Source organism: Myxine glutinosa, chromosome 14 (genome assembly GCF_964187855.1).
Source record: "Myxine glutinosa chromosome 14, kmMyxGlut1.1, whole genome shotgun sequence".
Lineage (NCBI taxonomy): Eukaryota > Metazoa > Chordata > Myxini > Myxiniformes > Myxinidae > Myxine > Myxine glutinosa.
This window is the reverse complement of record NC_136274.1, coordinates 79,869,295-79,883,631: the sequence shown is the minus strand read 5'-3', so window position 1 is coordinate 79,883,631 and position 14,337 is coordinate 79,869,295. Positions and strand designations below refer to the sequence as shown.

At 43.3% G+C, this 14,337-nt stretch overlaps 1 protein-coding gene across 5 annotated transcripts in view; it reads right to left on the bottom strand.

Annotated features, from left to right (window-relative positions):
- EP400 (E1A binding protein p400) overlaps window positions 1-14,337 on the bottom strand; it is a 183,550-nt gene that overhangs the window by 150,846 nt on the left and 18,367 nt on the right. For all 5 annotated transcript variants that reach the window (XM_078768379.1, XM_078768380.1, XM_078768381.1 and 2 more), the window contains 5 exons: window positions 12,812-12,973; window positions 2,916-3,101; window positions 2,665-2,805; window positions 2,397-2,520; window positions 2,197-2,304 (listed from right to left, as the gene is read on the bottom strand). In XM_078768379.1, coding sequence (XP_078624505.1) covers window positions 2,197-2,304; window positions 2,397-2,520; window positions 2,665-2,805; window positions 2,916-3,101; window positions 12,812-12,973 — 721 coding nt within the window. The remainder of the gene's footprint in view (window positions 1-2,196; window positions 2,305-2,396; window positions 2,521-2,664; window positions 2,806-2,915; window positions 3,102-12,811; window positions 12,974-14,337) is intronic.

The following is a 14,337-nucleotide window of genomic DNA, read 5'->3' as shown; positions in this document are numbered from 1 at the left end:
CAGGTTTTTGCTTTTGACATGGTCTGGAGTACTGAAAAGTGATCGTGCCTAGACGATCAGCTGAACAGACCAGGTAGGCTGGCACACTCTCTGAAACTAGCGCACTCTCTGAAACTCGCCTTTGTAATGAATAAATGTTTTGAACAAGAAAAAAAAATCCAAACTAAAGTTTATTATAAAAAGCATGAATACCAACCTGGCAATGCACAATTTACATTTACTGCCTGCGCGGCTACTCTTTTCCCCACATGTGACACCTGCAACCACGGATCGACGAAGGGCGAGTGGGCCGTGATAACCTATCCGTCCAATTACAACAGCATAAACGGTTTAAAGTCCCCATCTGGCCCTTAGCTAGTGACCCGACCATCCTTTGTCTGGACAGGTGATTCCGAAGTGGTGGACGAGGACGTAATTTGTCGTAAATAAGTGAAAACACAATCATTATTACCCTGCACTGCGAAGCGAAAAGCGGGGTTACACAATTGTTTCAATTCTCCCTGTCTACATCTGTCCTGTCTGCAACCGTCAGTTTATGATCGAGGATCAGCTTAATTTCCATTGAATGTTATATTTTGAACAGGAAGCAGAAACAAACTTGTAGTTTAGTACTTTGGCTCTGAATTTATCCTGATTGCACATGCGCATTGTGCAGAGAGGAGTGAGATTTTTTTTTTTTTAACCCTGTCTGCCTCTACCTGGCTTCAAACAAAATTGAAACTCATCTTGGATACCTTTGTTCATCTGTTAACAGGACACTTAAATGGTATAGAAGTTTCATTATTTTGTATTTCAATCATCTTTTGGACCAAATGAATAAATATAATTATACAAGGATTTGTTGGTGAAAGGAAAAGGGGGGTGGAGGGCTCAAGGTTGGTGAAGCCAGGTGTTGGAGTAACCGTAACGGTTAAGGTGGCAGGCTTAAGATCTGAGGATCCTGAATTTGAGGCCCGATCGTGCCGTTAAAATAACACCAGGTTTTTAACTCAGCCACCCATCCTTCCGAGGTGGGCAAAATGAGTACCAGCTTACTGGGAAGAATGGGCCATTCAGGTATCATGCATCAGTGATGACGCATCCAGGATTGTGCCCCCAAGCCAAAGAAAACTGCCTCGGCAGCTCTCTGCGTCTGAAGACGCAAAAGGAGTGGTTCTTCTTCTTCTTTTAATGTCGGTGATATGGCAAGTTTAACTACCCCGGTTGATATTTAAAAAAACACCTCCAAAGGTAAGTGGGGAGAAGGAAGGAAGCAACGGGGAAGGAGGAAAGAAGCAACAGGGAAGGGGAAAATAACACGTGACTGGTTTCAGTGTTCGCTGGTCCATCTGTGTAATGTGCGTAACTATTAACAGTACTTGTCGGAAATGTTGTACTATACGTATATGAATGAATGATCGTTTTAAGGCCATTTTCCCCGCTGGAGCGGGGGTTAGCCTTGCGGGCCCCATGACAATTATGGTTCCCTGTTTGAGGCAATGTTTTTATGGCCGGATGCCCTTCCTGACGCCAACCCTTGGTCACGCTCTTACGATGCGCAGGGATACGGTGCACCTATTCTAAATCGGGGTACACACCGTGATCATTCATCCCAGCAATTTGGTACTCAATTTGCCGACCTCGGAAGGATGACAGGCTGAGTCAACCCCCCTGGCGTTAATTCAGCGATCGATCGGGATTCGAGCCCAGGATCCTGGGATCCCAAGCCGGCACCCTAACCACTAAGCCAACACCAGGTTGTACTGAACTGAACTGAGTTGTACTGAACTAAATTTAACAGTACTGAACTAAATTAAAACACCTACAAGACATGACACACACTACTCTTATCCCCACACATGAATAAACTATAGCAATGGGAATCCCATTCATGACAGTAGGTAACAATATATATGTATTTTTTTTACATATTTACAATTTACATATTACATATTTTACATCAACCTCCAAAATCAACCAAAATCTAATTAAACACAGAAATGGTAATATTTACAAGGAAGGACGTTTTCAAAAAAAGTGAATTTCTGCATGTGTAATGACATTTGACACCCCCGCACATTATTGGAACAAGTACAAATGCAAGGTAAAAGTTTTCAAGTGCAAGGTAAATTATGTGACTGTCAAAATTTTCTGACTCCTGCTGCCTAAGTGCCAGAGGTGAAAAGCGCAAGACAAATATAAAGCAACATGCCTTACCTTCCTCGGTCAGTGTCTGAAGCTCAGCTTGGTGGTCTATGCCTCCTTCACTCTCCTCCATCACCTCCTCCTCCTCGATCGAACTCTCATAGTCTTCACCTCTGTCGGCTATCATGAAGCAAAACATTTACTTCAAATTGTTTCTCTCAAAAAGTTAACAATGGCAAACGCCATTCGGTACTTTATGCAAGCGCACGTACCGCTGCGCACACGGCCCTGAGAAGTCATCCCCCGCATCGACCGATTGATCCATGGAGTGGAGTTTGCCATCACTGCGTGCTTCCGACACTCATCCCGCTGCAACTGCTGCTTGAATTGCGCCACCTGGATTGGCAAGATGTTTCCGCATTTTCACATGTCGATGGATTCCATTCTTCCAATTCGTACAAGTAAGGAAACACAGTCCAAGTTGACACATTGTCTTAAATTGATTGTTCAATCGCCTAACCCAGGTTCTGCCATGTTCACCTTCTGCATTGTTTCCCAAAAACTCATCACATCGGCTGCAATTTTAGCTGCTATGCGACGCATCCTGGATTGATGCTCCTGTTCCATTCGCTCAGCTGCTCCAAGCTGCTTCTCATATGCTCGATGACATGCATGAGACATCTTGAAGACCAAAGAAAAGAGTTTTATAATTAAAAAGACAAATATAATGTCCCGACAAATTATGTTCTCCATGCCCAATTTCCCATGTTGTCCCTCCTGAGATCACAAACCGCCTTTGCAGCTGCGATCTTCCACTTGCGCTCCTGTGCGAAGTCAGTCGCCAGCCACTGCATCTCTTCCAGCAGACAATCCCAATGGCACCGTGGTCGGGGAGGTTCCTGTAAGCGCGGCAGTCGACGTGCCCACCACAAGCCCTCCTTTCGCAGTTCAGACACGCGCTGCAAGACCACAGATTCCTGTAACCCAACAAAACTACAACCATTAGCACCCAAATTACCCCTTTTATATCAACATCTGCCATACATGAGACCAACAAAACTTCAACACAAATATAGTGCCTTCAGAAAGTATTCACACCCCTTGACATTTTCACATTTTGTTACAACTTGAACTTAAAATGCATTAAATTGAGATTTTTTTTGGTCACTGTTCCACACAAAATACCCCATAATGTCAAAGTGGAATTTTGTTTTTAGAAATTTCTACAAAATAATTAAAAATGAAAAGCTGAAATGTCTCGAGTCAATAAATATTCAACCCCTTTCCAATGACACTCCTCCCGGTGAGTACCCTGGTTAGAATAGATACACCGTATCCCTGCGTGTCGTAAGAGGTGACTAAGAGGGTTGGCATCAGGAAGGGCATCCGGCCATAAAAACATTGCCTCAAAAAGAGAACCATGACAATTACAACTACATATGGGCAGGGTACAGCCTGAAGTGGAGATCGGTTTCTGAGGTTTGGGACATGGAATGTAGGGACAATGACAGGGAGATCAGGAGAAGTGGTGGAAGTATTGATCAGAAGAAGAGTGGACATATGTTGTGTGCAAGAGACAAGATGGAAGGGAAGTGGTGTGAGAATGGTGAAGGGTAGACAGGGACAAATACAAGTTTGTGTGGCAAGGGTGCCCGGAGGGTGTGAATGGTGTTGGTGTCCTGTTTTCTGAGGAGTTTGTAGACAGTGTGGTGAGTGTGAATGGAGTGAGTGATAGGTTGATGATGGTGAAAATAATGATTGGAAAGCTCTTGGTGAACGTCATCTCGGGATATGCTCCGCAGGTTGGTCGGAGCGATGAAGAGAAGGACAAGTTCTGGTGTGTGATAGAGAAGCTGATGGAAAACGTGAAAGTTGAGGAAGTTGTTGTGGTAGGAGGAGACCTAAATGGACATGTGGGAAGGAGTATGGACGGTTTTGAGGGAGTTCATGGGGGTTACGGATATGATGTGAGAAATGGAGAAGGTGAAAGGATTTTGGAGTTTGCTGATGGAGCTGATTTGTTGATTTGTAATACTCAGTTCCAGAAAGAGGATAATAAGCTTGTTGCATACACGTCAGGTGGGTCGACGACAACCATTGACTACCTGATGGTGCATAGGCGAGATAGGGGGCACCTACGGGACACAAAGGTGATCCCGGGAGAGGAGGCTGTTTCACAGCACCAGTTGGTTGTCCACGACATAAGGGTGAAAGGTGCGAGGAGAGCTCGGCGGGTGAAGTACCAACCGAGAATGAAGGTGTGGAGGTTGAAAGAGGTGACAGTAAGGGAGGCATTAAAATAGAGGCTGAGTAGGGTCGAGGATGATGTGGTTGAGCTTGAAAGTGGTTGGATGTCAATGAAAGATAGTCTGTTGGGAGCCGTTGGTGAGGTATGTGGATGGACAAAAGGACCACCGAGGCACTCGGAAACATGGTGGTGGGATGATGAAGTTGGAAAGAGGATTGACGAGAAGAGGAAGACGTTCAAGGAGTGGCAGAAGGCGAAGGGTACGGAAGCAGAAATAGCAGAGCATGAAAGTTATAAGGCAGCCAAGAAGGCTGCAAAGAAAGAGGTAGCAAAGGCGCAGGAGGCATGTAGGAAAATGTTCGGAGAACGCTTGGATTCGGAAGAGGGTCAGAGAGCGATATTCAGGATTGCAAAGCAGATAGCGAAAGAGAGGTGAGATGTGATGGGGGTGAGTTGCTTGAAGGATGAAGTGGGAGAAATCGTTGTGGACCCAGATGGAATTAAAGGAAGATGGAAAAAGATATATGGAAATGCTGTTGAATACAGAGAATGAATGGGATGGCAACATAGAGAGTAACCCAGTTTTAGGACCGGCAGAGAAGATAACTGAGAAGGAAGTTGAGGAAGCGATAAAAGCAATGAAGAGTATAAAAGCGGGAGGGCCGACGGGAGTTGTGGGAGATATGTTGAAGGCAGCAGGAAGTTGGGGTGTGAAGAGAATGACAGAGATCTGTAATCTGGTGGTGAAAGAAGGCCGCATTCCAGTGGATTGGGAACTGAGTACCCTCGTCCCTCTATACAAGGGGAAAGGTGACCCTTTGGAGTGTGGCTCGTACCGAGCGATAAAGTTATTGGAGCATGGAATGAAGGTATTGGAAAGGGTGTTGGAGAGGAGGATAAGGAATAAGGTGAAGATCGACGAAATGCAGTTTGGATTTATGCCAGGAAGAGGAACGACAGACGCACTCTTTATTGTGAGGCAGTTGCAGGAGAAGTACATGGAGAAGAGGCAGAAGTTGTTTCTTGGGTTTGTTGATCTGGAGAAAGCATTCGATAGGGTTCCACGCGAAGTATTGACATGGGCATTGAGGAAGTTAGGAGTAGAGGATTGGTTGATCAGAGTAGTGATGGCAATGTACAAAAGAGCGCGCACAGCTCTAAGGACGAAGGACGGGAACAGTGGTGAGTTTGAGGTGAAGGTGGGAGTGCATAAGGGGTCGGTACTAAGTCCACTACTTTTTGTAGCTGTGATGGAGGTGCTGCCTCAGAACGTAAAGGAGGGTTTACCATGGGAGTTCTTGTATGCAGATGATCTGGTGTTGATTGCGGAAAGTATGGATGGACTGAAGGAAAAGGTGAACAAGTGGAAGGAATGTATGGAAACAAAAGGTCTGAAGGTGAATATAGGAAAGACGAAGGTGATGGCAAGTGGTAAAGCATGTGGTGAGGTGGAAAGAACTGGGAAGTGACCATGTGCTGTGTGCAGGAAGGGTGTCGGAGTGAACTCCATTCAATGTGCAATGTGCGCTGAGTGGGTTCATCAAAAATGTAGTGGTCTGAGAGGGTCATTAACCAGTGTGGCAACTACATTCAAATGTAAGGTGTGCACAGAGGGAGCTGCAGATGGAGGAAATGTTGAGTTGGATCTTGGAGACGGCGTGAAGCTGGAAGGTGTGAAAACATTTTGCTACCTCGGAGACATGCTGAATGGAGAAGGTGGATCACACTCGGCAACGGTTGCTAGAGTGAGATGTGCATGGAAGAAGTTTCGGGAACTGAGTGGCGTGCTGACGAGGAGGGGAATGTCGTTGAAGCTGAAGGGAAAGGTGTATGCTGCATGTGTGAGAAGTGTTATGATTTATGGGAGCGAGACATGGGTAATGAACGTAGAGCAGCAACGAAGGCTGGAAAGGGTGGAAATGCGAATGGTTCGGTGGATGTGCGGAGTATCGTTGAGAGAGAGGAAGACAAATGATGGATTGCAAAAGATGATGGGAATAGAGCCTGTGATTGATGCTGTAAAGAGGAACAGGTGGAGATGGTTTGGTCATGTGTTGAGGAAGGATGAAAGTGACTGGTTGAGAAGAGTGATGGAAATGAATGTAGAAGGAAGTAGAGGACGGGGAAGACCGAGAAAGACTTGGCTAAAGATGGTGGAAGAAGAAATGCGGGCAAGGGGGTTAACAATGAGAGATGCAGAAAATAGGGCAAAATGGAGAGGATTGTCATGGGGACCGCAAGGCTAACCCCCGCTCTAGCAGGGAAAATGGCCTTAAAATGCATATTGTTGTTGTTTGCAATGACACTCCAAATTGAGCTCAGGCGCATCCAATTTCCTTTGGTCATCCTTAAGATGTCTCTACAACTTGATTGGAGTCCACCTGTGGCAAATTCAATTGATTCGACATTATTTATAAAGAAACACACCATTCTATACAATGTCCCACAGTTGACAGTGGATGTCAGAGCAGAAACTCTTCCATGAAGTCCACGGAACTGTCCGTAGAACGCTGAGATAGAATTGTGAAGAGGAATAGATCTGTGGAAGTGTATAAAACAATTTCTAGAGTGTTGAAAGTTCCCAAGAGCACCGTGAGCTCCATCATTACAAAAATGTGAAGAATATGCAACTACCCAGACTCTTGCTAAAGTTGGTCATCCAACCAAACTGATCAACTGGGCAAGAATGACCTTGGTCAGGGAGGTTATCAAGAATCCGAAGACTACTCTGACAGAACTACAGAGTTCCTTGGCTGAGGTGGGAGAACCTGCCGGAAGGACAACAGTCACTGCAGCACTTCACAAATCTAGGCTTTTATGGGAGAGTAGCCAGAAGGAAGCCAGTCCTAAGAAAAGCCAAATGACAGCACGCGTGGAGTTTGTAAAAGGCACGTGAAAGACAGAGCACGAGGCAAAAGATTCTGTCGTCTGATGAGATGAAAATTGAACTCTTTGGCCTGAATGCAAAGAGCTACGTCTGGCAGAAAGTGAGCACAGGTAATCACCCATCTAACACCATCCCTACCGTGATGCATGGTGGTGTCAACATCGTGCTGTGGGGATGCTTTTCAGCGGCAGGGACCAAGAGACTTGTAAGGATGGAGGGAACAATGAATGGAGCCAAATACAGGCATATCCTGGAGGAGAACCTGCTTCAGAGTGCAAAAGACCTTTGACTGCGGCAAAGATTTACGTTCTAACAGGACAATGACCCCAAGCGTTCAGCCAATGCAACACTGGAATGGCTTCAGAACAAGAACGTGAAAGTGCTTGAGTGGCCCAGCAAAAGCAGACACTTGAATACCATTAAGAGTCTGTGGAAAGACTTGAAGATTTCTGTTCACCGACGCTCCCCATCCAACTTGACGGAGCTTAAGAAAATCTACGAGGAAGAATGGGAGAAACTCCCCAAATCCAGATGCGCAAAGCTGATAGACATACCCAAGGAGACTTAAAGCTGTAATCGCTGCCAAAGGCGCTTTTATGAAGTATTGACTCAGGGGTTTGAATACTTATGTAAATTAAATATTTCTGTATTTCATTTTTAATTATTCTGAAAACATTTCCGAGAACAAACTCCACTGTGACATTATGTCACTGTGACATCAGTGACAAAAAAATCTCAATTGTATGGAGGTTATGTTTTCACCTATGTGCGTTGGTCTGGTCTGTAATTGTCTGACTATCTGTCTGACTGTCTGACTATCTGTCTGACTATCTGTCTGACTGTCTGTCCGACTGTCTGTCCGACTGTCTGTCTGACTGAGTCTGTCTGACTGTCTGTAATTCTGCCTATCTGTCTGTCTGTCTGTCTAATTCTGTCTGTAATTCTGTCTGTCTGTCTAATTCTGTCTGTAATTCTGTCTGTCTGTCTAATTCTGTCTGTAATTCTGTGTCTAATTCTGTCTGTAATTCTGTCTGTCTGTCTAATTCTGTCTGTAATTCTGTGTCTAATTCTGTCTGTAATTCTGTCTGTCTGTCTAATTCTGTCTGTAATTCTGTCTGTCTGTCTAATTCTGTCTGTAATTCTGTCTGTCTAATTCTGTCTGTAATTCTGTCTGTCTAATTCTGTCTGTAATTCTGTCTGTCTAATTCTGTCTGTAATTCTGTCTGTCTAATTCTGTCTGTAATTCTGTCTGTCTAATTCTGTCTGTAATTCTGTCTGTCTGTCTGTAATTCTGTCTGTAATTCTGTCTGTAATTCTGTCTGTAATTCTGTCTGTAATTCTGTCTGTAATTCTGTCTGTAATTCTGTCTGTAATTCTGTCTGTAATTCTGTCTGTAATTCTGTCTGTAATTCTGTCTGTAATTCTGTCTGTAATTCTGTCTGTAATTCTGTCTGTAATTCTGTCTGTAATTCTGTCTGTAATTCTGTCTGTAATTCTGTCTGTAATTCTGTCTGTAATTCTGTCTGTAATTCTGTCTGTAATTCTGCCTGTAATTCTGCCTGTAATTCTGTCTGTAATTCTGTCTGTAATTCTGTCTGTAATTCTGTCTGTAATTCTGTCTGTAATTCTGTCTGTAATTCTGTCTGTAATTCTGTCTGTAATTCTGTCTGTCTAATTCTGTGTGTAATTCTGTCTGTCTGTCTGTGTAATTCTGTCTGTCTGTCTGTGTAATTCTGTCTGTCTGTCTGTGTAATTGTCTGTCTGTCTGTGTAATTGTCTGTCTGTCTGTGTAATTGTCTGTCTGTCTGTGTAATTCTGTCTGTCTGTGTAATTCTGTCTGTCTGTCTGTGTAATTCTGTCTGTCTGTCTGTGTAATTCTGTCTGTCTGTCTGTGTAATTCTGTCTGTCTGTCTGTGTAATTCTGTCTGTCTGTCTGTGTAATTCTGTCTGTCTGTCTGTGTAATTCTGTCTGTCTGTCTGTGTAATTCTGTCTGTCTGTCTGTGTAATTCTGTCTGTCTGTAATTCTGTCTGTCTGTAATTCTGTCTGTCTGTAATTCTGTCTGTCTGTAATTCTGTCTGTCTGTAATTCTGTCTGTCTGTAATTCTGTCTGTCTGTAATTCTGTCTGTCTGTAATTCTGTCTGTCTGTAATTCTGTCTGTCTGTAATTCTGTCTGTCTGTAATTCTGTCTGTCTGTAATTCTGTCTGTCTGTAATTCTGTCTGTCTGTAATTCTGTCTGTCTGTAATTCTGTCTGTCTGTAATTCTGTCTGTCTGTAATTCTGTCTGTCTGTAATTCTGTCTGTCTGTAATTCTGTCTGTCTGTAATTCTGTCTGTCTGTAATTCTGTCTGTCTGTAATTCTGTCTGTCTGTAATTCTGTCTGTCTGTAATTCTGTCTGTCTGTAATTCTGTCTGTCTGTAATTCTGTCTGTCTGTAATTCTGTCTGTCTGTAATTCTGTCTGTCTGTAATTCTGTCTGTCTGTAATTCTGTCTGTCTGTAATTCTGTCTGTCTGTAATTCTGTCTGTCTGTAATTCTGTCTGTCTGTAATTCTGTCTGTCTGTAATTCTGTCTGTCTGTAATTCTGTCTGTCTGTAATTCTGTCTGTCTGTAATTCTGTCTGTCTGTAATTCTGTCTGTCTGTAATTCTGTCTGTCTGTAATTCTGTCTGTCTGTAATTCTGTCTGTCTGTAATTCTGTCTGTCTGTAATTCTGTCTGTCTGTAATTCTGTCTGTCTGTAATTCTGTCTGTCTGTCTGTAATTCTGTCTGTCTGTCTGTAATTCTGTCTGTCTGTCTGTAATTCTGTCTGTCTGTCTGTAATTCTGTCTGTCTGTAATTCTGTCTGTCTGTAATTCTGTCTGTCTGTCTGTAATTCTGTCTGTCTGTCTGTAATTCTGTCTGTCTGTCTGTAATTCTGTCTGTCTGTCTGTAATTCTGTCTGTCTGTAATTCTGTCTGTCTGTCTGTAATTCTGTCTGTCTGTCTGTAATTCTGTCTGTCTGTCTGTAATTCTGTCTGTCTGTCTGTAATTCTGTCTGTCTGTCTGTAATTCTGTCTGTCTGTCTGTAATTCTGTCTGTCTGTAATTCTGTCTGTCTGTAATTCTGTCTGTCTGTAATTCTGTCTGTCTGTAATTCTGTCTGTCTGTAATTCTGTCTGTCTGTAATTCTGTCTGTCTGTAATTCTGTCTGTCTGTAATTCTGTCTGTCTGTCTGTAATTCTGTCTGTCTGTCTGTAATTCTGTCTGTCTGTCTGTAATTCTGTCTGTCTGTCTGTAATTCTGTCTGTCTGTCTGTAATTCTGTCTGTCTGTCTGTAATTCTGTCTGTCTGTCTGTAATTCTGTCTGTCTGTCTGTAATTCTGTCTGTCTGTCTGTAATTCTGTCTGTCTGTCTGTAATTCTGTCTGTCTGTCTGTAATTCTGTCTGTCTGTCTGTAATTCTGTCTGTCTGTCTGTAATTCTGTCTGTCTGTCTGTAATTCTGTCTGTCTGCAATTATGTCTGTCTGTAATTATGTATGTCTGTAATTATGTCTGTCTGTAAATCTCTCCGTGTCTGTCTGTCTGTCTCGAAGTCAATTGCCCATAGGTCACAATTTTAAACCAATCTTCACAAAATGGTAGATTTGGTCAAAAGCAAAAAGCATATCAATTTTGAGGTCAAAAGGTCAATAGGCCAAATATCAACATCGCCAAAGGCCGAATTTCTAAATTAGAATTTTTTTTCTAAAATCCTCAATTTTCATCCTATTGACCTTGAAATTCTAACAGTATTTGCATATCATGTCACTGAATTCAACCACCAATTATTTTTAAAGGTCCACAGACACGGATTCTCACTCAAAATGCATTTGATGTCATCCAAATGTCTTTTTATGGTGAATTCAAATATGGCATTGATTTTTTGTTATATTCACTCTGAAACATTAAAATTGAAAGAAAACCGAACCACTTGGGAACGCCCCTAAAAATTCTGCCCCATACCTCAACGCCGATGAAGTAATCCATGTGACGTCACCTCCAGAACGCAGCTTGCTCGCAAGCATGCTCCACGTGCATTTGCTTGATACAAATCAAACACTTATTTTAACTCCAATTTACATTCTGTTTCACTTTTAGTGAGAAGTAGGGGTCTGTAAAACCATTCATAAACTTTATTTGGTGTATTTGGTGTTTCCCCTCCCCCCCCCCCCCCCCCCCTTCCCATGCCTCCTCCCCCAAGCCCTCTCCCTTCCACACATCTCCCTGCTCTCAAATGTTGTGGTTTGTGCGCTTCCCCTTCTCTCCCCATCTTGTCTTCCGCTCCCTCTTTTTATATATTTTGTTTGTCTGGTTGATTTGTTTGTGAAGTAAATGTTAGCTCTTTCACGAGCCTCGATTCAGAAAAAAATAAAAAAATAAAAATCGGATAATTTTTAGCCGAGTTACCTCAGACCGTGAGTTGTTAATTATTTAATTCACCCGTAGTTGAATATGTGCAGGCTACTCCAAGGAGCGACCTTGCGGGCTTATCAAAGAGGCGAGGCGTGACACACGTGTCTCAGCATACCTCAGATGAAGATCAAGCAAATCAAAAGTAAAGTACGTACAAATTATACGGAACGGATCGCGGGCCGAAGCACAGTGAATCGAGATGGCATGGACTTCGTTCTGGAGATGACGTCACCGGTCACGTGACCTGCGGTTCGCTGAACTCCACTTTTTTGAGGGGCGGGGCATAGCAAGTTGTGAAAAACACTACAAATGTTCAAAATATTGGTCTAATTATCCCATGGTTGATTTTAATAAAGAAACATGGGTGATTTCTTCACTAGGAAGGTCAAGTTAATATATAAATAACCAGAAACTTTTGAATTACATGGGACCTTTAAGGTCTAAAAGTCAACATAGGCTGGCATTTCTAAAATCATTATTTTTCATCTGATTGACTTGGAATTTGAAGAGGATTTGCATATCAGGAACTGAATTAAACCACCAATTATTTTTGAGGTCAAAATTGGCCAAAAGGTCAACAAAGGCCAAATTTCTAAAATTGTCCATCCATTTTCATCTGATCGACTTGAAATTTGAAAAGGATTTGTACATCAGGTCACTGAATTCAACCACCAATTAATTTTGAAGTTAAATGGTCAACATGGGCCTAATTCCTAAAATTGAGGGATAGGGCCAAAAACTATACATACATCATGACATCTCGATTTATGACAAAAGTTAGACAATTTATGACAAACCAGGTGGATTTGAGTTAGTTAGGTAACAAGAACAAGCCGATTCAATTTTCGTTCAGATCAAGCCTATGCGTGGGATACAAAACATAAACTGTCCAGCCTGGTGGAGGTATGTGCTCCACTGAGTGCCGGTCCAGTTTGGTAATTTGGTTATGTTTTCAAACTTTTCTTTCCTTCAACTGACCACCCCCTGAGAGGTGGAACGCTTTTCACTCCAGACCCCTTTTGTTATTTCACAATTTAGAAATCGTATTTTAGCAAGAAATCTGCAATAAAATTACAAATGCAGCTCGATTCTGTGAAGCGCTGAAGAATATGGCCTTACTCTATTTGCCCTTTCCGTCAGGTCCTCCTGCAATGTCAGTTGGGCAAACCCTCCATTCTGGGTTGCCTGAAAGGCCCAATCAGGAGTCAAAGATGATGCAGGGCGAGGGGATGACGACGGATGAGAAACTGCTGAAGGACTCCCGTTTTCCTTCACTGGCTCCTAAGAGGAGGGAGAAAGGTGGGGAGGGTGATGATTGACACCTCCATTACATAATTGTACAAGGTTATCTATCACTTATCAGATATTGAAATGACTACTTCTTTAACAGCCACCATTATCCCACCATTCTTGTGGAGTCGACCGGGGGAAGACAACAACAACAACAACAACAACAACAACATGCATTTTAAGGCCATTTTCCCTGCTAGAGCGGGGGTTAGCCTTGCGGTCCCCATGACAATCTTCTCCATTTTGCCCTATTTTCTGCATCTCTCCTTGTTAACCCCCTTGCCCGCATTTCTTCTTCCACCATCTTTAGCCAAGTCTTTCTCGGTCTTCCCCGTCCTCTACTTCCTTCTACATCAATTTCCATCACTCTTCTCAACCAGTCACTTTCATCCTTCCTCAACACATGACCAAACCATCTCAGCCTGTTCCTCTTCACAGCATCAATCACAGGCAATATTCCCATCATCTTTCGTAATTCATCATTTGTCTTCCTCTCTCTCAACGATACTCCGCACATCCATCGAACCATTCGCATTTCCACCCTTTCCAGCCTTCGTTGCTGCTCTACGTTCATTACCCATGTCTCGCTCCCATAAATCATAACACTTCTCACACATGCAGCATACACCTTTCCCTTCAGCTTCAGCGACACTCTCCTCCTCATCAGCACGCCACTCAGTTCCCGAAACTTCTTCCATGCACATCTCACTCGAGCAACCGTTGCCGAGTCTGATCCACCTTCTCCATTCAGCATGTCTCCGAGGTAGCAAAATGTTTTCACACCTTCCAGCTTCACGCCGTCTCCAAGATCCAACTCAACATTTCCTCCATCTGCAGCTCCCTCTGTGCACACCTTACATTTGAATGTAGCTGCCACACTGGTAAATGACCCTCTCAGACCACTACATTTTTGATGAACCCACTCAGCGCACATTGTACATTGAATGGAGTTCACTCCGACACCCTTCCTGCACACAGCACACGGCCACTTCCCAGTTCTTTCCACCTCACCACATGCTTCACCACTTGCCATCACCTTCGTCTTTCCGATATTCACCTTCAGACCTTTTGTCTCCATACATTCCTTCCACTTGTTCATCTTTTCCTTCAGTCCATCCATACTTTCCGCAATCAACACCAGATCATCTGCATACAACAACTCCCACGGTAAACCCTCCTTTACGTTCTGAGCCAGCACCTCCATCACAGCTACAAATAGTAGTGGACTTAGTATCGACCCCTGATGCACTCCCACCTTCACCTCAAACTCACCACTGTTCCCGTCCTTCGTCCTTACAGCTGTGCGCGCTCTTTTGTACATTGCCATCACTACTCTGATCAACCATTCCTCCACT